Below are 24,182 nucleotides of genomic sequence, written 5' to 3' on the forward strand. Positions count from 1 at the left end.
ATGGTCTATGATAAACTTCTTTACTAGGTTTTCAACACAGTGCTTTACAATCATTCAGATCTGTTTTAAAGACAAAAATGACACCGTCTAAAGATGGAAGAGGTGGTAATGAAGCAGGGAAAGGGGGGGGGGAGATGGTGATTTGTTTCCTTTTATTATCCTTTTTTTTTTTTAAATGTGGTCGGGGGTTTATAGCATTTTTGTTTTTAATCATTTTGGTTACTGAAAAAAATAGAACAGTCCACTGTCCAGCAGAGGCTGCTTCGACTCTATTACTCCCGGGCTCATTCTGCATGGATCTGCGTGTCAGGATGCTGCAAGGACAACTCTGTGGGCAGGAAGGCCCCCTGACCCAGAGCTGTGGCATATGTCCTGCTCTGCGGGTGGGCAAAGCCAGAGGGCATGTACGTCCCCAGAGGACCCCCTCCAAAGCCTCCACGCTGGTGCTGGGGTAGGGAGTGGTAATCTTCCAGGTTATCATACTGGGACATGACAGTCATACTGCTCTGGCGCTTGCTGTGTGTTGGGTACTGGTAGAGTGCGCTGGGGTCCCTCTCCAGGTTCTGGGTATGATGGAGTTTTAGGCTATGACTCCTCTCTGGTTTAGGGGGTGGAACCATGGGCTGATTGAGATGTTCTTCCTCCTTGTAGCAGTCTCTTGAGTGTTTCTCAGGGGCAGGTGGCTGCCTGGCTCGAGGCCGCTCCAGCTCTTTGGAGAGCCTTGCCTCTTTGTGGTTCAATCTCAAAGATTCCTGCCCTGACATGCTGTATTTCCCTCCAGAGTTATGGTAGCTGCCTGGCTCAGAAGTGTCTGGAACCCCTTTGGGCCCATAATCTAATTGACCAGGTGCCTGGGGGTAAGGTGGCCCATTTTTTGATTCACATAATTGCCTATGGCTTGCTTCCTGATGCGCTCTGTGCTCCGGGAGCCCGCACCCCAGATCGTGAAGCTTCCTGCTCCTAAGGCTGCTCTGCTTTTGCGGGAGGGATGGCTTCTCTGCCTGCACGCCACCATATCCTCTGTGGTGTGGGGCTCGATCGAACTCTGGCTCGGGGTGCTTCCTATAGAAGCGGTCTTCTCCCTCAGGGCTGATAGCCTTGGCAGGGTGCCGCCCCTCCTTGCCCTCTGCCACAGAGAGAAGTCCAGTTTTCCCAGGATCTGATTTACTGCGCAGATGAATGACATAGATCCCACCTAGGTCATCCTGCACAGCAGGGGACATGTTGTCATACTGTGACATGACAGGCCCTTTCACCTTCTGCCGAGCACGGCTCTCTCTCCGGATGGACTGCATGCGGTATTTTTCCATGTCCTCAAGGTCCCACGAGGCATAGGTGTGCTTTAGGTCAGTAGGTGGAGGCATGTTGACGATGTTATGGTCATTACTAGAGAAATAGCCTGTCATGTTGGCCCGGGGACGCGGGGGCAGGCCAGCATAGCTGTACGCGTTTTTGCCTTGCAGCCTGGGATTATAGAAAGCAAAATCACGACTGGGTAAACGGTGAAGAGGCCTCAACTGCACTGTGCCGTAGGCATCCACATCACACAGGGCTCCATCAGGACTGTAATAGGAACTGGAGGAGCTGGAATATGGGCTATAGCGGTAGTGAACCCGTCCATTCTCAAAGTAAGGCTGAAGCTGAGTTACATGATAGTCTGAGCGGGTCTGGGAGGACTGATATGGCTTATATTGGTACAGGGGTCTAGGGCAGTAGGCTGGTTCATCATCTGGGGGAACTTCTGTCCGTGAGATGGGAACAGACCGGATCATGGAAGATGGGGGTGCATGGAGGGACTGCACCCTCCGGATGGTAGGATACGGAGGAATATCTTCAGGGTAACAAGCACTCCTAACGGAGGAGCTCAAAGAAGAAACATATTCCATACGAGTGCACGGCTTGGAGTGGTGTGCAGACATGTTTCTTCCTGGGGCTACATAGGTATTGTATCGAGGACCCATGGAGGCTGGTGGCTCTGACCGGGCACCATACACTTGGTGCTGCTCTAATTTATTGTGATGTGGAGGTACGCTCTGTGGACGGAACTGGCAGTTTGGAGTCATATTGAAATGCAAGCAGTTTTCTGGGCCAAAGGGCTCAGTGGTGGCCTCAGGCCTAGCAAAGGAGGAGTAGGCTATTTTCTGAGAAGCATGCTTGGGCTGTGAGACAGGAAGTGGTAAAGGAAGCATGTCATCCACTGAAGCCGATGACGCAGTGACAAAGGCATGGTAACTGGAACTGCTGGCAGCATCTGCACTACTGGAGTGCATGGCAGTTGCCATCTTGCTTTCCATCGTCCTGGTTGGGGGCATTGGTGCAGGGAAGCCGCAGGAGTACCCAGGGAAGGACTCGGCTCGCAGGTGGAGTGGTGGGGCCCTGGTGCTCTCCCGAATTTTCTCAGGCAGGCCTGGCTGGGGAGCAGCAGCAGCCATGGGACACTGGGCAGCAGCACTGACATCGCTGACAAAGATTGTTGCAGGCTCATCCACAGCTCGGGGGTCAGGTGGCCTCTCTGGAGCTGGAACTACTCCCTGAACCTATTCAAAAATGACAGTATTATGAGTTTTACACTCTCCTCTGGAGTCAAATGCTATTACATGTGCAACTGCCCCGTCAAGGCTGTCTGGCTAGCAGCCTGAACTCTCTCAAGCCATGCAGCTGCATGGCCTAACCCTGCTGCAGAAGGTCTGTGCTGGGTCTGTGGCACTATGTCTATGGAGAACCATTTGGGATTTCTGTTCATGATGGAGTCTAAGTGAGGTAAGGCTGCCTATGATAGTACCATAAGTGCAGACTCAAGCAGAGGTTTAGTCAAGTTAACACTGTTGAGATGAAAAATAAAAACGAAGTCTAACATTTAGCTTAGTCTCAACATCAAGAACATTTTCTTCAATAAAAAGAACTGATTGTGGTGGTGCATACTCGTAATCTCAGCATTTATAAGGCTGAGACAGGAGGATCGGGGTTTGAGGACAGCCTCGGCTGCTTAGTGAGGCCCTCTGCAACCCAGTGAGACCCCGTTTCAAAATAAAGAATAAAAAATAGGTCTGGGGGTATAGCTCAGAGGTAGATGCCCCTGAGTTTCATCCTCAGTACTGCCAAAAAATAAAATAAAATGAACTGATTGTGTCACTTGGTGAGACTTTTGAAGGGATTTGCAGTTGTCCATGTGAGTGGTTACCACCTACAGGGAAGGGCAATAAAGTGAGGCATCCAAGGATATGTTCAAGTTAGAGGTTACTCTCTCCCCACCTCCAACCCCACCTCACTTGTGTCCACAGGCCATGCATAACCTTCACAAAAACACTGCAAATATACTGTCCCTGAGAAATAACCGCTAGAAATAGCATCCTTCAGGAAGGATGAGAAATTCAAGTACTTTTAGTACAAGGTGACCACAAAAAAGTGTGGCACTTTTTTAAAAAATGAGAAAAAGCCTTTTAGCATTTGGCATGCAATATTTTCTCATCAAAACAGGCACAGATTATGGAACAAACTGTTGGTTAGGGCTGGGAAAATAACAAAAAAATCCGAACATACTAGGTCTTATACTTCTAAAAAGCCCGTAAGGCAGCAGGTCTCTCAGCTATCCTGAGAATGAAGACTTTCATTTTGTAGGTGGGAATGAGGGTGGTTAAATGGCTTTCCCAAAGTCACAGAGAGACAGTGGTAGGGTTGGGAAATAAACACCCAAAGGGCAGTTCATCTCATGTGACTGTGATCTCTTTGTTTTACCATGAAGAAATGGTCCAGGCACTTTAGGAAGAAAAGACAGCAGGACACACAACTACAATCACCAAGAATCTTCTCCTTCCTCAGAGTTAAAACCAGCACCATGTAAAGGTGACCTCAGTCTCAAGTGGAAACCTGCCACAGGTCTTAACACTAATGTTCTATCTAACTTGCAACATACCAGCAATATAGCTTTGGGAAAAGTACACTTCACCCTGACTCCCCGCCCCCTTACCTTGTGGGGATTATTCACTCCTACACTGCTGGCAACTGGTACCTGCTGGCAACTGGTCCCCTGGACTAGGACTGGCAGCTGCTCTGCGGGCCGCTGGGTGGGCGGTGGGGGAAGGGGGCGGCTGCTCCTGTGTGTGCGCTGCAGGGTGGACCCAGCAAAGCCAGTAGCTGGGGGCTGTTCAACAGCAGCCCAGCTGGCATCCCTGGTGCTGATTTCAGCTGTGGCTGGAGTCGTGGTCATGTAAGCCATGGTGGCTGTGCTGGTATTCTCTTCAGGGGACCCAGTAGGAGAGAAGCTTTTGTCCCTAGGCAAATCAGAAGGTGTGGAAGGTTTGTCAGAAAGCTCTGAAGGGTAGCAGGGCTGATCCATCCCTGCACCCAGGCAGGCCACAGGCCGCTCCCCGCTGTAAAAGTGTAATGTGGACTGGCCCTGATCCGCGAAGGAGACAGTCAGCGTGCTGGTCCTCCCCGGCTGCTCCTTGGGAAAACAGACATGGTCCTCAGACTTCTCTGAGTCGGCCAAGGGGACTGAAGTGATTCTGGCCTTTTCAGTCTCCCCAGATAAATAGTTTCGTGGTGGTGGGTTTGCTGGCAAGTCCACTTGGTGCAGTTGCTCCCCAGGTTCAGTTCCGTTGGAGTGGGTGGATTCCCCAGTGGCCGCTGTCTCTGGGAGAGGCTGGTCACAGTTCCCAGGTGCATTGTGCTGGGGGTGGAACTGCTCTGCTGGTCGATCTGTTTGGAAATAGGCCCTATCTAGAGTAACACTAGAGTAGGAACTGGGCACTTTATCTTCGGCTGTGGCCACTGCTATGTCTCCATAATTTGCGTACCCAGCCTGGGAAGCCCCTGGTCTCTTCAGTGACTGAGTTGAGGCTTGCTGCGCAGACTCAGCTAATGCTAATGCCAACATTCGGGCGACATTTTTCGGAGGCGGTGGCGGTGGGATAAGAGAGACTGAACTGACAGGAACGGGATCCTGAGGGGGGTCATGGGTAACTGCTCCTAGTGGGAAATTGGGAAAAAAAATGAGAATGAAAAGGTAGCTTACGTTATCCTATATGGAAAGCCAAACATTCCCCACTTGATCATTTAAAAAACAGGTGCCTTCCATATTTCAAAACGGCAATCCACGATCTTCTATCCCACATGCAAATGCTGTAGAAACATATCTGGTTCAGAAGGAAAACTAAAATAGTGTTTAAAGGCTGCAAGCTCCTCTTGAGTTGCTACAGTAATGGGGTGGGGGAAGCAGGTCCCTCACCTGGCTCAGCAAAGACTGCTTAGAACGCAAGCTTCCAGGGCCTGTGGACTGTTACTAAGGACAGTTTTTACAGTGGGTGGTGTAGGCTGTTTGTTAACTTGTAAGGCTACCATAACGATATTAGGAGAGAAATAAGAATCAAGAGCTACGAAGTTGTGCAAAAAGTTATCCATGAGTTCTCACTGTCCAGAGAGGTAAGGGGACTTTCATGATGGTCTGAAGCAGGACCACAGGCCCTTTGGGAGTTCTGTTTGGTTTTAATGTAGGGCTTTGAGCCATCTGCACCACTCAGAGAAGCATTCTCTTGGATTAAAGACTAGCTGTAGAACAGATTTCTCTCTTACAAGGCACGGAGGGCACAGAGGATGGAAGATCCCTCTTAACTTAAAGAAAGAATGGAGGAAAGCAAACGGTACCTGTCTGAGTCTGTCCAGAAGCTACAGCCTTACTCTGACTGCTCGAGACAGGCTGCTCCTCATTCCCTGGCAACTCTACTTCTTCAGCAGCCACTTGGTCCAGGGACTGGGCCTCAGGTTCACATCCTTCTTGGGCCTCTCTCTCATTTGTTTTCATCTTTCCTATCTGGGTGGGGGATTTATTTGTCACATCACTTTCTTCCACGCTTTTGTCCCAGGTTGGAGACGATGTGTTCTGAGCTGCAGTATTCAAGACAGTACCGATAACTTCTGACACTCGAGCTGGGAGGGTCACTGAAATTGGCTCAGATATGTTCATAGAAGGGGATTTGCTTAATTTTCGTCCTATCTTCGGAGAGAAAGCATAGACGACCTTCTCGGTGAATGAGGATGGCTTAGATGACTTCTCTTCAGTTGGGCTCAAGTCCAGGGTGAAGAATGGACTTAGTTTCTCCTGAACTGGAGAGACAGGTTCAGAACTTGCAGTGCTTCCTGGAGTCTGAGCCTGGCTACCGCCTGCTTCCTCATCCTTTCTATTGGCACATGGTCTATCCTTGGAGCACCCTAATGAGTCTAAAAAGGAAGCACCACTTTCCAGACAATCTGATTCAGCCTTAGGGGGACTACACTGAAATGACATTGGGTCAAAATCCAGGCTGGCTACTCCAATGTCTGGTGGGCTCAAGTCAACATCCTCAGCTGAGTGAGGGGACAGAAGAGCTGGGATATGGAGCAGCCCTACTTCTTCCTCACTCTCATTGTCATTGGGCAGATTATCATAGGAATTACAGCGGTTCCCCAGCATTTCTCCATTAAAAGAGGCAGAAAGGGCATCACTGCTAGATCGGGGTCTTCTGGGTCGGAAGAGCTTGGAGTCACCTGGTAAAAATGGACAATGTCAAAGTATGAATGTTACAGGACATACAATCCCATGGTAAGTCACCTACTTAGTACAACAGTAACTCACTCTTTATGGTGAGAAAATGTAACTTCTCATTTTCTTTTTATAGACTGTCACTGGGCACACACAGATCATGGCAATAACAGAATGCCCAAACCAAATGTTAACAAGCACATTTGAAAACAGCAGAGGCAGAATACCATGTTCCATGGTCAGGAGAAGAGAAAGGACTCAGGACTCTTAGATTCTATTATTGGTCCAATACTGACTCTTGGTGAGACTTTGGGCAAGTTTTTCCTTTCTTTGCATCTTATTGTATCATTGGCCTCACTTTTGACTTGTGATCTAGAATTAATGACTTTAAGTATCATTTTGAACATGAAATAGCAAAAAAGTTGCTTATAGTAGGAGAATATCCTTATAGTATTTAAACTTCTAAAACAAAACAAAAAAAGCTTGTCTTTCCAATGAGAATGTAATTTCACATACTTAGGAATTCCTTTCAGAATAAATCCATCTTTTTATTTACTGAAACTAGGCCTTCAGTTTCTTAAGCAGAGCCTTCAAAGTGTCAGATAGTATTCCACATTTTTATGAAGTTGCTAAATGATCAACAGGTAAAAAGAGAAGTCTTCTATTTTTGAGAATTATTACAATTGCCCCAGTAAAAATATAACGAGGCAGAAATTATCTTAACATGAACACACTAATGTATCTACCACTTAAACATTAATCTTAACTCAAATAATATTTTCTGCCTCACAAAAGACTCTACTTAGCCCACTGCACTACTTTTGTAGATTATGTTGTCTGGAATTTCATGGAAATCTTGGGAAAGAGAGTGATGGAGAAGAACTATGAATCACAAGCAAAGCCATTGGTCAAAGAGGATATGGTAGAAAAACAGCTAATAAATAAAGATAAGGAAACTGAACACGTTGATGACACTCCAAGACACCTGAAAAGCACACTATTTTAATATCAACAGATCAAGAAAAGCCTCTGGGAAAATCTATGTACCTCTGGATTACTTTTGCAAAGGGCCCCTCTTTATAATCTGTGGCACAAGCCAAACATCAAGTGAAGGATTACTGTTTTCTTTTATTTGTCAAAAAATTATACTCTTCCAAATCAACAGTGAAGCAATTCTTTGTTTTAAAAATTAATCTGTAGTTGCAATTATAATTTAACTTTCACTATGTAGAATATAACATATGTTTAATTATATTTTAAATCTTTGAAATTATGTTGCAACCGGACCTTTTTGCACTATTACTATAAAAATTTGGTCCCCATTTTAGGTAGATGAGCTTTAAATTGCCTTCTCTGGGTGCTAATTATCCAGGGATAATGAAGACCAACTGTAATCAATCTGATCTATGAAATTTAAGGTCAGGTTAAAGCATTTGCAAAACAATAGACATCAATACTGCTTGATTTTGTACTTTGTAACAGACATGTTCCCACTTGTGAAATCTAAAGGAGATAGTAATAGCACCAGTTTTTACTAGGTATTAATATAAATGGTTGCCTTAAAATATTTTAGCTACTTTTATGTAAATAAATAGCAATCATGCCAAAACACTGCTACCATATTAAAACATCAGTGAATTTTAATCTGAGTAGCACTAAATACTAGAATACTTGAGTATTCTTGCAAATGATAGTTGATAGCCTATTTATTAGAGATTTTTAATAACTCTGTTGCTGTGTTTGTGTCATTCTATGAAATCTATGGTGGAATAAAATGACTGATGCTTGCCATCTTACCATCAACTGCATGCAGAGAAGTAAGAGACTCTTCACTTTTAGCTGAGCGGAGGGTTCCTTCTGCTCTGCCGCCTAAAGAATCAAAACCAAACAGTGTACATTGTATTCCTGTTACATATTATAGTTGAAGGAATTAGTGTTTTTCCTAACACACATTTCCAAGAATGATGATATATATCTTGAAAGTCACATTCAATTTACCACCTTATTGTAAAAAATGTCTTGTTTTCAAATGGTTTCCCATGTGATAAAAATCTCTCTTTTAAAGGATTATGAGCTTGAGCATGGAGATGAACTGAAAGACTCCTCTCTTGTGCATTTTCTAAAGACAAACATGATATCTGGGGACGATATGCTAGACTCAATATTTGAGGTGGGTCCCAATCTCAATTACTGGTGTCCTTATAAGAGGAGAAACCAGAGAGACACAGGGAAAGCCCTGTGAAGATGATGCAGAGACTAGAGTGATGCTGCCTCATGCCACAAAATGCCAGGAGCTGCCAGGAGCAAGAAAAGGCAAGGAAGAATTCTTCCCTGGAGCACTTCATGGGAGCACAGCCCTGCTGATGCCCATCAAATTTTGAGCCTCCAGAACTTCTAGGTAGTATGCTTCTATTGTTTTAATTCTCTTAATTTATGGTAGTTTTGTCTTGCAGCCCTAGGAAATCCATATAGTAACTTTAATTACCTATGTTGACTCCTACTTGCTAAGTAGTTCCATCTTCTCACTGGCTTTCACAGCTAATACCACTCCACCACCACCACCACCCCTTCCTTTGCTGGGGATAGCATCCATCTCTTCTGAGTTTTTGTTTTGTGGTACTGGGGACTAAACCCAGGGGTGTTCTACTTCTGAGGTACACTCTCTTTTTATTTTTATTTTTTTAATTTTAAAATAGGGTCTTGTTACTGCATGCTGGCCTTGAACCTGTAATTCTCCTGTCTCCGTCTTCTTAGTTCTGGGATTACAGGCATGGGCCACCACACCCAATTTCACCTGTTTTTTGCCTACCTTCAATTGCATATTTTCTCACCTCTTATGATAATTATCCATTTTATTGTCCTTTAAACACTGCTTTTCTCCAAAATTCAGTCCCCAACCTGCTTCTTTTCTCACCCTGCCCTTAGGTCCTGAAATGCTATTCCAAGCCCTGGTAAATTAGGCAAATATTTTGCTATCTTTCAGTACCCATCCTCACAGAAGGAGACAATGCCTACCAGAAATATATAAAACTGTTTTGATAGCTATGATTCTGCCCTGAAACTTATTTTCTTATGCAAAGAACTTCCCAATTAAACTGAAGGCAGAGGCCACTGTCTTCTTCAAGTCACCTAGTAAAAGGCTCTGTTTTGAATAAAAGTTATAAACATGAAAGGCATGTTCAAACATAGTTTTGTCATTTTTTAAAGCTATGAAAATGCACATAAAAAATTTAACCATCACCCCAGTATTTATTACCAACAATATATAATCTATGTCACAAACATGTGAGTTTTTAATCACATTCACATTATATATAATCTAACAGCTTACTTAAAACTTGGGTCCTTCCGTATAATTTATACTACCTTCCAAGTTGGGGGTAAAGGATCGGTGTGCACATACTGCAGGCCGGCCTGTCAGCATGGTGCTTGGTGTGTGCCCAGGGTGACTGGAGGCCGCAGGACAGGGTGGGAAGACTCACCTTTTAGGGCCATGGCTTTCATCTCTGAAGGCTCACTCTCATTCCGCTGCAGCTTCCGCTTTGAGACTGAGGAGGACTTCCCCAAGTTGAAAAAGGAGCGCCAGCTGCCTACAGGAGACTTCTTCATCTTATTTTGAGGCCTCTTTCTATGAGAGAGAAAATAATCATGTTAAGATAGTCAACAGTTTAGCTTTGCTTATAGAAAATAAATGAACAAATAGAAAAAAAACAGCTTAGAGACCCAGCTGGGAATAAACAAAGCCTCGCCTTCTATCGGACACACACTAGAAAGGGCAGCAAAAAACATGGAACGGAGAGTAAACGTGCGGGTTTTAACAGTGGTAACTAGTGCCACAGAGACCATTTTAATGGGGTTCTTTATATTTAGAGCCAACCTCACAATCTGCAGAATAAGTGGGAACAAGTCATAACTGGGAATAGGATCTATTAAGCTTCCAAAAATAAAACAGTTAAGGAAACTGATTTTAGGTGTGAGTAGAAAGAGTAAGAACAAAAAAGAAAAGTATTAAGAACAATAACTAACATATATTGAATGCCAGGCACCATGCTAACTACCTCCTATGTATGTAGTACCTCTTTTAAGTCAGCTCTAACCACATGAGGCAGGTCCTATAATTCTCATTTTACAGCTGAGGAAATAAGAAGTTCAAATAATTTCCTTAAAGTTATAAAATTAGTAAGTGATGGAATCAGCTTTGAAACCCAAGTCTAACTACACCCCAATAACTACTATTTTTATCTCTATAAAGATTTTAAGTAAATTATGGAGCTAAAATACAAGCCAAGATAATAAGAGTATATCCTAATGTTTTGCTCGTTTAATCATGGGAAGCAAAAGGTGAGCAGAGTAGAGTCACATGTGGGAAGATGTGCTAAGGCTTTATGGGTATAACCCAAGCCAGAGAAGCAAAATCCTTACATTCACCTGCAATTGCCAAAGAAGCAGCAGAGACATCAAAAGTAACTTTTACATACATTAGTCTTTCAAATGTAACCTAATGAGGAAGATAGAGAAACCATGCTATTATCATTTCTTTAGAGAAACAGAACTTCAGAGCTGTAGGGGACATGGCCAGGACACACAGAGTGGTTCTTCAGTGTCTGCCTGCACAAGGCAAGGTGGGACTGACTGCCACCAGTTGCCAGTGATGCTGCTGGTCAGAAGGACACACTGTAAGAACCACTGGGCTATTCGAAGCCTAACATGAAACAAACATCAAGTCACTGTTCGTTACTTTTTTTGTTTTTTGTCCTATGGTATGAGGGATTGAACTCAGGGGCATTCTATTTAAGTTTCTGAGGGCCTTGCTAAGTTGCTGAGGCTGACCTGGAACCTGAGATCCTTTTGTCTCAGCCTTCATTCATTATTTTCTGAATAAGCTGTTTCAGTACAGCTTACTTCTAAACAAATGTCTAAACAACATGTCTCAGAAAGAAAAATCAATTCTATATAGTGAAAGTGTATCATTCTTCCGTATACAACTGATTTTCCTTTTAAAATTATATAATGTTGAAATGCTTTTGGAAAGTCATGCGTGGTGGCACATGCTTGTAATCCCAGCATTAGGGAAGCTGAGACCGGAGGATCGCGGTTCACAGACAGCCTCAGCTACTTAGTGAGGCCCTCCGCAACTCAGTGAGACCCTGTTTCAAAATAAAGAAGAAAAATTGGGCAGGGGTGTAGCTCGGAGGTCGAATGCCTCTGGGTTCCATCCCCAGACCCTCCCCCAAAAAGAATAAATGCTTTTGCAGAAATAATTTGTATCAGTCCCTATGAAGTGTTTAACATTATACATATTCAAATAAACAGGTTTTTCTAAGACTGGCCAATAATTTAATATATAAATATGAAAATGAAAATACAAAATTAAAAGCAAAATGGGATTGGGGATGTAGTTCAGTGGTAGAACACTTGCCTAATATGGGTAAGGTCCTGAGTTCCATCCTTAGCAGTACAAAAAAAAGGGGGGGATAAAAGAAAACAATAATAGTGGCTATGACATCGCTTATGAAAATCATATGTTAAAGCTGGGCATGGTGGTACACACCTCCCAGTACTTGGGAGGTTGGGATAGGAGGCAGCAAGTTTGAGGCTAGCCTCAGAAACCTAATGAAATGCTGTTTTAAAATAAAAAATAAAATAGGACTGGGGGTCTACCTCAGAGTTAGAATGCCCCTGGGATCAATCTCCAGTAACTAACACACACACACACACACACACACACACACACACACACACACACACACGCGCGCATGCACGCACACACGTTATATTTTAAAACAGGATTTATTAGATTTTACCTTTCCAGTGGGAACTCAATTATGGTATGAAACTTCCCCTGAAGTGCAGCAGGTCCTTCTCCTACTTCAATATACTTATTTTCAGTCACAATTGGAGAGCTGACCTGAGCCTGTGTTCGTGCCTGGGCTTCCTCCAGTGTCAGCAGCTTGGTGGATGGGGATGATACTAGCAGGGACTTGGGCCTTGATAGTGAAGCTTCAAAAGAAAAGTAAGGAAATCAGTGTGGTCAACTATACCACAAGTAAGTGTATATTAGCTTGTTTACCCATGTATCTATCAGTGTTATTTCAAATTCTGTTAAAATGGCAATAATCTTAGGTTTTTTTTTTTTTTTGTATTGGGGATTGAACTCAGGGCATTCCACTTCTGAGCTGGATTTACTTTATTCTTTATTTTGAAATAGGATCTCATTAAGTTGTGGAGGTGCTCACAAGTTGCTGAGGCCCAGAGCAAACCTGTAACCCTCCTGGTCTCAGCCTCCCAAGTACTGACTGGGATTCCAGGCATGCTACACCACACCTGGAAATCTTAGTGTTTTATATTGAAAGAAATAGGTGATATAAACAGATGACGGCCACACACACATGCACACACACACACATGAACACACACAATTGTTTAATAATTTATTTTCCATTCCTAAAAGACACCAGAAGAGGTATAATTTTAGATAATTTATATATGTAGTTAATTCATTTTAGTTGTGGAAAGAATTTTTCTTCCTCAGTTCCACACTACCTTAATATAATAAATCAGTAATATGTGGCAAAGTTTTTAAAATCTGTCATGAACTTAGATCACAATAGGTCTGATATAGTATTACAGAATAACTTGTCAATTTGTGCTTTTTTGGAAAACAGACCTAAATTAGCTGTCACCTACCAATGGCATTTTTAAAATAGAGATAAGATATGCAAAGATTTTCATTCCTTCAGAAGTCTAAGCACACATTCCTGGTGGCAAATAGGATCCACCTGGGCCATACCTGCCCCTTCCTGCATGACTGCGCTGATTTTACCGCTGAAGAGCACATCTACATGATTAAGGATGAACTCAACCACCACAGACTGAATTCTCACTTCCATGAAAGCAGCTGTGCCACTGAAGCAGGCGGATTCGATCTGTTTTGATCTGTGAGGTAAACAGCATTCCAATCAGGGTCACTGAGATAGCAGACTTAAAGGACATCTTTCAATGACATGTACATCACAGACACATCAGAGGAGGAAATCACATTCTTAGAGGCCTCATTGACCTTTTATGGGGAGATTCTAACAGAAAAAAATACTTGCTTTTTACATTATTTCCTAAAGGAACACTGATGAATTTAGACTTAAGACCAAAATAATTAATTCTACTAAAGAACATAGGTCAAATGCAAATTACCTAAGCAGGTTTGGAGCCCAGACAATTGCTAGGTTTTTTGCATGCATATTTGTGATGGAACAATAGTCAGCTAGAAGAGACAAGTGCCTCATCAGGAACTCCAGTGTTCTGAAAAATGAAACAGAACATATTACCACAAAGACATTATTCAAGTTTTCAATGGTAAAATCAAATAGAAAAGAAAGAAAGAAAAGGACCATAAAAACACAAACACATTTTTTTTTTGCTGCTTACCACATTTAAATATTATTAGAAGTGAATCCTACAAATGATATATTCTATTTTTTTGGACCAAATGATATATTCTACTTGCAGAAGACAACAGGAAAGGATTTAAACACGTCTATATGAGTAAAAAGTGCTCTACCACTGAGCCATTCCCAGCTCCATACAGTTGAGATATATGTTATATAATACACAGTGGGCAAGATATGAAATGTTCAATAGAAAAGGCTACATAGGTAGCAAGGGAGCTATATTTGTAATTAATAAGAAAATATCTATTTATTATATGAGAAATATTTGTTATAGGAGAATGTACACTTAGTAGGAGGAATATAAATATAATGACAATATGGTAAACAAACATAATAGAGTAGGAAAGCTATCCGTTATCAATATGGATATGCATATTGTACGTACATACAGATTTAACACATTGTAAATACACAGCTATACATATTAAGAGATAATAATGATAATGGCAAACTCTTACAATAACACTTATTTCCTAATAGGCCTCATTCTCTAAGTGCTTTTTATCTACTATCCCAGTGACCCTATGAGAAAAGTAGTTTTATTGTCACTGTTTTACAAATGATGCAACAGAGCTCAAGGAGGGGAAAATAATTTATTTAAAGTCACACAGCTAAAGCCGGGTGTGTAACCCCAGCAGTCGGGAGACTGAGACCAGAGGATCATGGTTCGCAGACAGCCTCAGCTACTTAGCGAGGCCCTCTGCAACTCAGTGAGACCCTGTTTCAAAATAAAGAATAAAAAAATAGGGCAGGGGGTATAGTTGGAGGGTTAAATGCCCCTGGGTTCCACCCCCAGACCCATACACACACACACAAAAAGCCACACAGCTAATAAAGACAGTTCAGCTCCAGTCTCTGCACTGTAAGGCCTATAATACATAGGTAGATATTTTATAGAGTAAAAGATATACATACAGTAGAGGGTACATATTTGAAATACAGAGAGTAAGTACAGATAAAGCATATAGTGGAAGATTTATTTATATAAAACATAGGAAAATGGGAGATTTGTTTATATAAAATATATAGGAAAATGTATACTTCACCATGAAAAAATATATAGCAAAAATTCTAATAAATATATACTCTAGTATGGTAGAAAAAAATTTATATCCATATATATGTATATATGTATATATGTATACACACACACATCTTAAGACTCTCTACTTCCTGATGTTCTCTTAATTCACTCACTAGATTATTACTACTCTCAATTCCTTCTGAGACATGTGCTGGTTGGTGTTCAGAGAACAGTAAGTTTTATGGCTCACAGGTTTCTCTGAGCACACTGGCTAACATCATTTGAATTATAAGTTACCTTAAAGTCAAGGTGATTAATACAAAGTTATTTTAATTCAAAGCAATAGATGTTTATGAAACATGACTTTTGAAAAGAATGTTGGTTGTCTGGTTTCCATGCATGTTTTGCAAAATCTTAGAAAAGGTGACCTACCCAAAGAGAAACGTGCCAAATGAGGAACAAACACTGTGATAAGCAGAGAACAATGTGAAGTAAAACAGAACCTATAATTACCAATAGTATTTTCACAGAAAAAAGATACTATATTCATGAAACAAATTAATGCTATAAATTAGGGGCACTTAGAGAAATTAGGGACAAAGGAAAAGAGTTGGCTGTTAAAAACAGTTTTTGTTTTTTAAATCAATTGAAGGATGAGCAGGAATCTACAGGTGGAAACTGTTAAAGAGAAGGTGAGAAAATAAGAGTTCAAATAGAGTCTGTTAAAAATAGTTCCAAGAAGGAAAAAAGGATGGGATTTAAATTTCGTTAAGACTTCCGGGAAGATGGCGACCGAGAAAAGCAGGGCTTAAGAGCCCCGCTAACAACAAATCTCCATTACCACAAAATCAGCGCCTTTCATAGCCAGAAAACACCATCACCAGTGAAACAAAAAATCACCAGGCTCCAGAGAGAAAGCGGACTGAGAACAGAGCCACAGAGGAGATAACTGGCCTCGCGCCCGAGGACGCGGCAGACGCGGCAGCAGCACCATACTGCCGGAGGCACCGGCGAATTCACGGGACGGCTACAGCAAGCCGAGGTGAGCCACTGCAGAACAGCTAGGCGGGATTTCTCCGCGCAGAGAGCATCTAAAGCTCCCAGTGGCCGAGCTCAGCACACACTGCAGGGATTCAGAGTAGAAATCAAAATCAAGAAGAAAAACGCCAGCCCCATAACCGAGGGCGTAGCAGCGGCGCCATATTGCCACCGGCGGCAGCAGCAGCGAATTCAGCGAGGCCAGTACAGCTACATCTGCGTACTCAAGAACAGTGAGTCAAATTGCGGGCCACAGAGGAGAAATCCCAGTACTGTACTCCCTGGGACTTGACCCAGTGGGGGAGGGGCGGTGGCAGAGATATCACACCATAGGAGAACGGGCAACCTGGCACCCCCCACAGTCTAAAGCAGCCTCTATCGACTCTCTGGGTCGGAGACTCTGTGATAAAACCCAGTAAAGGAGTAGTGGGGTCCGAGATACTACTGACTCGAGATCCAGAACACCTTAAGGGAAGTCATAGTGACCCAAGGGAAGAACCCAGAGAAGGCACAAACATCGGAAATCATGGGAAAGAGGAATAATACTGGAGCAATGAATGCCCACAACCCCACAACATCAGAACCCGATAAAACAGAAAATCAGAGATTTCTAGAAGATCAAATCAGGAAAATATCTGTAGAAATAATAGAGGTGCTTCGAAAAGAACTCAGAGAGAGCCAAAAAGAGATAAAGGATGCAATTAATGAAGTAAAGGCCTCAATTCAAAGCACAAACAACCGATTAGACCACATGGAGAACAGAATCTCACTCTTAGAAGATGAGCAATCCAAAAATGAACTCATAGTTTCTAATCTAGAAAAAAATATCCAACAGCCGGAATCTGACATTGAAGAAATATGGGCCCATCTTAAGAGCTAACCTAAGAATAATTGGAATAGAGGAGGGAAAAGAAAGTGAAACCAAAGGGATCAACAATCTCTTCAAGGAAGTAATAGCAGAAAATTTTCCAAACGTAGAGCAAGAGGTTGATACACAGGTCCAGGAAACTTATAGAACTCCCTTTAGACAGGATCGGAGAAGAGGATCCCCACGCCACATAATTGTCAAAATGACCAATGTGGAAGCCAAGCAGAGAATCTTAAAGGCAACAAAAACAAAGGGCCAAGTGACATTCAGAGGCAAACCAATTAGAATCACTCCAGACTTCCCAAACCAAGTCATGAGTGCCAGAAGGGCTTGGAGTAACGTATTCCAAACTCTGAAAGAAAACAACTTCCAGCCAAAATGTCCTACCCAGCAAAACTATCTATCAAATTAGATGGGGAAATAAGAAGCTTCCATGACAGACAGAAACTGAAGGAATTTATGTCTTCAAAACCAGCACTAGAGAAAATACTCAAAGAGATTAACTACAAAGAAGAAATAGGTAACACACACCAGAACTAGAGAAACAAGAGTTTCCATCCAACAGACAATTAAGATTGGTTATCTGTGGAGATTCATTATTTATGTTAGTCTTTTACCTATCTCTAAATGGTATTGTTTGCCTTTATTGTTGTTAATTTTTAGGATTTCTAGTTGGAATATTAATATACCTTCAGATATAGCAATTGGAAATATTTTATCCCATTCTATTAGTAACTGTTAATTCTGTTTACATTGTCTTTGGATATACAATTTTTTTTTTATTTTTTAGGGAGTCTGTATACTCCTCTGTTGCCTGTGCCATTGAAATCATAACCAAGAAATCACTGCCAATTTCAATGTTGTGAGGTTTTATGACCCAGATTTTCTCCTAAAAGTTTATAGTCTTAAGATTTATATTTAGGTCTATTATCTATTTTGAGTTAATATTTGTATATGGGATTAGGTAAGGGTCCAATTTTATTCTTTTCCAAGTAACTATTATTTTTTAACAATATTTAGTTAAAAGATTATCATTTTCACCACCAAAGGTTCGTGGAAACCTTGTCAAAAATAACTTGACAATATAGGGAAGAATTTAGCTCTAGGCTTTTATTTAACTCCAATGGTTTATATATCTGCCTTTAGAATAGTACTACACTGTTTCAATTATTGTAGCTTTATATGGTTTGAAATCAGAAAATATATATCTTCTAGCTTTGTTCTTTTTCAAGATCGTTTTGGGTACCTAGACTCCATATTCCATATTAGGATAGATTTTTTTCTGAAAAATATATATATAAATATATGATAGTTTCACCTAAAAAATAGAAAAAAATATTCTCTGGTAAGAAAGAAAGCAAAAAGAAATATTGAAATGTTATCTTTAAGTCATCAAAAGCTTGGTATCAGACAAATGAAACTGTTATGTGAGATTATCATTTTTAATTTTAGATAAATTGCCATAATACTAGATGTCAACTACTAAGCCAAGCATAGGAGGGAGGGATAGGGAGAGAATGGGGTGGGGATTAGGTGGGGGCTGACTGGGAAAAGTGTGCATGTATGTCTACAAAAGTATGTATCCTACTATGATGTATGAATACAGTGCACCAATTAAAAAAAAAGAAAAAAAACAAACAAATTTAAATGAGTTGAAATCATATATTAACTGATAATAAGAAAATAATATAAATAGTCAGTCATGGTGGGGCACACACCTGTAATCCCAGTACTTGGGAGGTTAAGACAGGTTTAAGGACAGCCTCAGCAAGTAGAGACTCAGCAACCTAGCGAGGCCCTGTTTCAAAATAGAAAACATAAGCCGGGCACGGTAGCGCAATTGGTAATCCCAGTACTTGGAAGGCTGAGACAGGAGGATCTCATGTTCGTCATCAGCCTCAGAAATCTTGTGAGGTCCTCTGCAACTTAGTGAGACCCTGTTTCAAAACAAAACAAAACAAAACAAAACTGAGCTGAGGGTGTAGCTTGGAGATAGTATGCCCCTGAGTTCAATCCTCACTAACACCAAAGGGGGGAAAAAAGCATATATATGTATATATATATACACACACACACACATAATAAAGGTTGATGGTGTAGCTCAGAGGTAGAATGCCCCCTAAGTTCAATCCCCAGTAACACACACACACACACACACACACACACACACACACACACACATAAAAGAAATAAACGAATTTAAAAAGCAAAAGATATAAGAAATCAATGACAGATTAAACTGTTTTTGTACATGGAAAAACATATGTTTTATAAGTCGCTTGATTTCCAGTAACTGAAAACTACTTTCATCATTTAATTTCTTTGGCACATTTTGAAAATAACTGACTGATTTTATGTGTTTATTTCTAGAGTATTTCATTCAATTTATCTGTTTGTCACTTACCAATACTATTCTGTTTTGACTGCTCAATTCTTTTTTTTTTTTTTTTTTTTGTGGTACTGGGGATGGAAGCCAGGGGCATTCTACTTCTAAGCTGTACCCCAAGTCCTGTTTTTTCATTCTTTCACAACAGAGTCTCACTGAGTTGTAAAGGGCTTCACTAAGTAGCCACCCTCCTCTCAACCTCCCGAATGCTGCGATTACAAGCTTGCGCCACCACGCCCAGCTCCATTGCTCTAGTTTTGTAAGAATCTTGAAATAAAGTAGTGTGACAACTCCAAAAAAAAAATAAATTAAAAAAATAAAATAAATTTCGTTAAGTAGCTGGGCGTGGTGGCGCACGCTTGTAATCCCCGCGTTGGGAGGCTGAGACAGGAGGATCGCATAGGTTCAAAGCCAGCCTCACCTACTTAGTGAGGCTCTCAGCAACTGAGTGAGACCCTGTTTCCAAATAAAATATAAAAAATAGTGCTAGGAGTATAGCCCAGAGGTAGAAAACCTCTGGGTTTCATCCCCAGTACCACAAAAAAAAAAAAAAAATTCATTAAGAGCTAAGTGTGGTGGCACAGGCTTGTAATCCCAGTACTTGGGAGGCTGAGACAGGAGGACTGCAGTTAGTGGCCAGTGTCAGCTACTTAGTGAGGCCCTTAGCAACTTAGTGAGAACCTGTTTCAAAATAAAAAATTAAAAATAGGGCTGTGCTAGGTGTGGGGGCGGACACTTGTAATCCCAGCATTTGGGAGGCAGAGTTCGCAGATTGCAGACAGCCTCAGCTACTTAGCGAGGCCCTTTATAACTCAGTGAAACCCTGTTTCAAGAATAAAAAGACTAAAAAATAGGGCTGGTGGTGTAGCTCAGAGGCAGAATGCCCCTGGGTTCAATCCTCAGTACAGCAAAATAAACAAGTTAATTAATTAATTGCAGTAAGCGCCATCAAGAAATAAGAAAATTTCCCAGAACTGAATAACCTAAATTCCAGATAGAAAGAACCCATTATATGTTCAAAGTGAGGAATGAAAACATCCATACCAAAACATGTCAAATGAAAACTGACCACTAGGCATGTTTTAAGTGTGAAAGCCTTAAGAAGGAAGAGAACAAAACAAGATACAACAAAACAGGCCATTTGATGAAAGAATACTGCAACACAAAATGATGGAAAAGAGTGGCATATACATTAAAACTTCAGCCAACTACCATTCAAAGACAAGGATAGGCGGATTTTCAGGTATATTTCAAAAAAAGAGTGCCCATATCCCTTTTCTTGGGAAGATACTGAAGATGTGTAAACAAAAGCAAGGAGTAAAAATAAGAAAGAAGAAAACAGATCCAAAGAAGAAATCTAACTCACAGAAGAGGCCAAGGGAACTTCTAGGGAGAGACATAGGGTTGGGTTGACTGCCTCATCATCCTGCTAAAGCACAGTCAGTCAGGCTGGATAAAGAAGGGGAACAGAAGATCCTGTAAGGTACTTTCAGGAAAAAAGAAATACCATGTTGCCTGATGTGTGAGGACATAGTGAGGAACAGTTGCAGTTCTGTTAGAGTCTAGGGAATAAACTAACAACAAACAGAATGTCAGCAATCAACTGTGGGCAAAAATCCACAGAAAACACAGTAAATTGTCCCAGAAAGAAAATATAATCCTAGTGTGCATTTAGGTACAGCTGTGACTAACAGTTGCACTACACTGAACACTGACCTAACTCCAAACGTTCATCTAGCTAGATTCTGAAGAAGAATGAAGGGGAAGAGTGTATGTGGTATTGGGGGGGGGAATATAACAGAGCTACAGATTCTTCTTAAGAAGGATTATTAGAATTCTCTTCATAGATATTAAGACTAATGTTTAGAGAGATCACAGAGGTAGCAAATGGTGGATTTGGAAATTCAAAGTAGGGTCTTATCAAAGCCAACATTCCTTAGATAACACTAGGTTTCTTTCACTGGTGAATTGATATAGAATATCTCTTTTCCCTCAAAGATATCCTTTAAATAACTTTGCACTGATCAGATTGGTCCCCTCAGCCTTACTTTACAGAACTAAATACCTCCATATCTTTGATCTTATGTCACAAAAGGTCTTTGTTGTTGTTGTTGTTCTGTTTTCTTTTTCAGTTCTCAATAAGTCCTTAGACCCCTTTACTTTTCCTACAACACTGATGGGACATGAGTTGACACTTTACCTTCTAATTGGCTATCCTGCGTTTGCATTAAGAGTGCTTGTTAAAATACATGTACTGGTTTTTAATATTGATGAAAATGTTAGTGTTAATTTAGTGCTGAATATAGTGGTTTTTAAAAAAAAGATAAATAAGCAATGGCATATGACATACTGAAAACAAATCAGCATTAAATTACTTAATTGTACCAAAACATTTGCTGAATTTAATTTCTATTAATAACTGAGTTTTAAAATACATCTTTTGCTTTTTTATAGACGATTATCCAGAATTTCTACTGTTTTCTTTCTCTTACTATATAGCAAAGTCATCCTCAATTTTATTGTGTATTTCTCAGACATAAAAATATTTCTGAGAGTCCAAACTGACATACAAATCAAATTGGGTTTTAAAAAGCAGCAACAAGGTGGTGTGGCTCATTTCTCAGTGGTAGAGAATATACTCAGTATGTGTGCAACCTGGAGCCCATCCCTGCACCACAAAACAAAACCAACCTTAACAACAACAACAAAACCTAAAAAGCAGGCACACCTCCAGATTTAGTCCATCATTCATTTGTTCAATTCATTCAACATGATACTAGTGGATGCTAAGCATTATCCCAGAACTTGGGGATATAAAGACAAACATATATGTGAATAACAATATATATGAATAACATATGTGTATATTATATATGTATATACAAATAAAAATATTTCTGGAGAAGTGGAACTTTAATTAGTTAGGACTTCAAAAAGTTTAGTTAAAAAGTCAAAAAAATAAACACTTTCACAATCAATTGACTTCTGCCTCTGGCTGACATCCACCCACATGTGATTCACCTGTAGTGTGGTGGGGGTAGCTGCTGGATGACATCATGAATTTTTATCAGCCTTTCTTCATCTGTTGCTGCTGAAACGGCATCCTGTAACAGTTCAGAAGGCAAATTCAACCAGTAGGCTTTGTTGGTAAAAATGAGAGTTCTTCACTTAACAATTTGGTTTTTACTCAGCTACTAACAAACTTACTCTTTGATGCTGAATACAAGGTAATATAACAAGGAGGCACTCTGTTTTCACACAACATGAATACTGAGAACTACTCAGGTCTACAGCCATACCACCCTGAACACACCCAGTCACCTGTGCATTCTACACAATTATAATTTTTAAAAAGCATTAGGTAGTCAGCATTAGGAGAGAAGAGATGAGGAGCTCAAAGTCAGAACCAAAAGAATGACAACGTGAAAAGAGGAATGTCCACAGACTAGCTAGTGTTTGTTAGAATTTTTCCTTGAAGGAGTCATATTAGTCATGGGTTGATCAGATTTGTCTGATTTATATTTCTAAAACATGACTAAACCAAACTTCCCATGTGTGAATAAAAACACAGCTAAGCTCCACAAATACCTTGAGTCAAACATGATTGGTACTCACAGAAAATTTCTCATACAGCTGGTAGGTGAGCAAAGGGTTGGGGAGCTCTCGGAAGTACAGCTTACAGAGGGAGCCCACAGAGTGGATGTCCTGAACATATGGTTCTTTAGTCAGGTCGGGGACATGCTCAGAGTCAAATTCATGGCTAACCCAAACAGAAAAGGACAAAGTTATTTTACTGAAGAAAGCAAATGCATGACTTAGAAGCAACGCAATGGCCCAAAAGTGTTTGCCTCTAAGTGAACTGCTATTTTCTTCAGAATACTGCATTTCATATAAATTTCTATTTAGACCACTAGTAATTGGATGTATTATCATCAGGCTGATATCTATGTTGAAAGTAAGGACAAAGCTTTAATATTACAATGGAAATAACCTCTGGCCCAAAGGGTTCACCTTTACCTCAACAAGCTGCTATTTTCTTCCAATTATCATGTTGCATAAAAGTTATATTTGGATTTCATCAATAACTGGATGTCTTATCATAAGATAAATATCTTTCTACATAGAAATTAAGGGCATAGCTTTAATATTAAAATAAATAATAACCTGAAATACATATCAATCTGAAAACAGAACTTCTAATTCATAATTGTTTGAATATCTAATATTTTGGCAATCTCAGAATTCCCTAATTGAGTAGCTAACAGCCTAGTTATAAGTACAGAAATTCCTCAGATACAAGTTGGATATTTCAGGAAGATTTTACTGAAATGGGGTAAAAAGTCAAACAGTAAAAAGCAAAACCTAGCTAATACCATTTTTAAATGAAAAGTAAAATAGGTAGTATTAGAGTGAGCAAAATACAAGTTGTACTCAAAATACTAAAGCGGAGTAAGCTTACTCTTTGGGAGATTAATTAATACTAATACCATTGGGATGAGACCACTTGTCATCTATACAGAGGATTAATTTGTATGGACAATCTGGTTTGTTGTACTGGGATTGAACCCAGGGTTTTTTACCTTCCAAGATACATCCCAGCCCTTTTTATTTTTTGGTTTGAAACAGTTCTTTCTAGGTCTAGACTCTCTCTATAGTCTTGTTAAGTTGCTGGGGCTGATCTTGAACTTGTGATACTCCTATCTCAGCCTCCCAAATACTGTGATTACATGTATGTACCACAATGTCTGGCTATCTGTGGACTATCTGAATATGACAATTACTGTATCTGAAACTAAAGACACACTCTTTAGTGTACAAGAATCAATAAGTATTTCCTAAGCATATATTCCTGAAAACTAAGATGAATTCTGTGGTCAAAGTAAAACTATTTCTATAGAATA

General features: G+C 40.6%; 1 protein-coding gene across 2 annotated transcripts in view; it reads right to left on the reverse strand.

Annotated features, from left to right (window-relative positions):
- Positions 1 to 284: 284 nt before the first annotated feature.
- Positions 285 to 24,182, reverse strand: part of ARHGAP32 (Rho GTPase activating protein 32) — a gene marked incomplete at both ends in the record, with an annotated part of 189,254 nt that continues 165,356 nt past the window's right edge. For both annotated transcript variants that reach the window (XM_080703204.1, XM_080703203.1), the window contains 10 exons: positions 285 to 2,537; positions 3,968 to 4,968; positions 5,644 to 6,522; positions 8,315 to 8,386; positions 10,000 to 10,145; positions 12,322 to 12,517; positions 13,308 to 13,453; positions 13,709 to 13,816; positions 22,303 to 22,385; positions 22,897 to 23,041. In XM_080703204.1, coding sequence (XP_080559330.1) covers positions 285 to 2,537; positions 3,968 to 4,968; positions 5,644 to 6,522; positions 8,315 to 8,386; positions 10,000 to 10,145; positions 12,322 to 12,517; positions 13,308 to 13,453; positions 13,709 to 13,816; positions 22,303 to 22,385; positions 22,897 to 23,041 — 5,029 coding nt within the window. The remainder of the gene's footprint in view (positions 2,538 to 3,967; positions 4,969 to 5,643; positions 6,523 to 8,314; positions 8,387 to 9,999; positions 10,146 to 12,321; positions 12,518 to 13,307; positions 13,454 to 13,708; positions 13,817 to 22,302; positions 22,386 to 22,896; positions 23,042 to 24,182) is intronic.

Source organism: Muscardinus avellanarius (assembly GCF_963383645.1).
Source record: "Muscardinus avellanarius genome assembly, chromosome: 1".
Taxonomy (NCBI): domain Eukaryota; kingdom Metazoa; phylum Chordata; class Mammalia; order Rodentia; family Gliridae; genus Muscardinus; species Muscardinus avellanarius.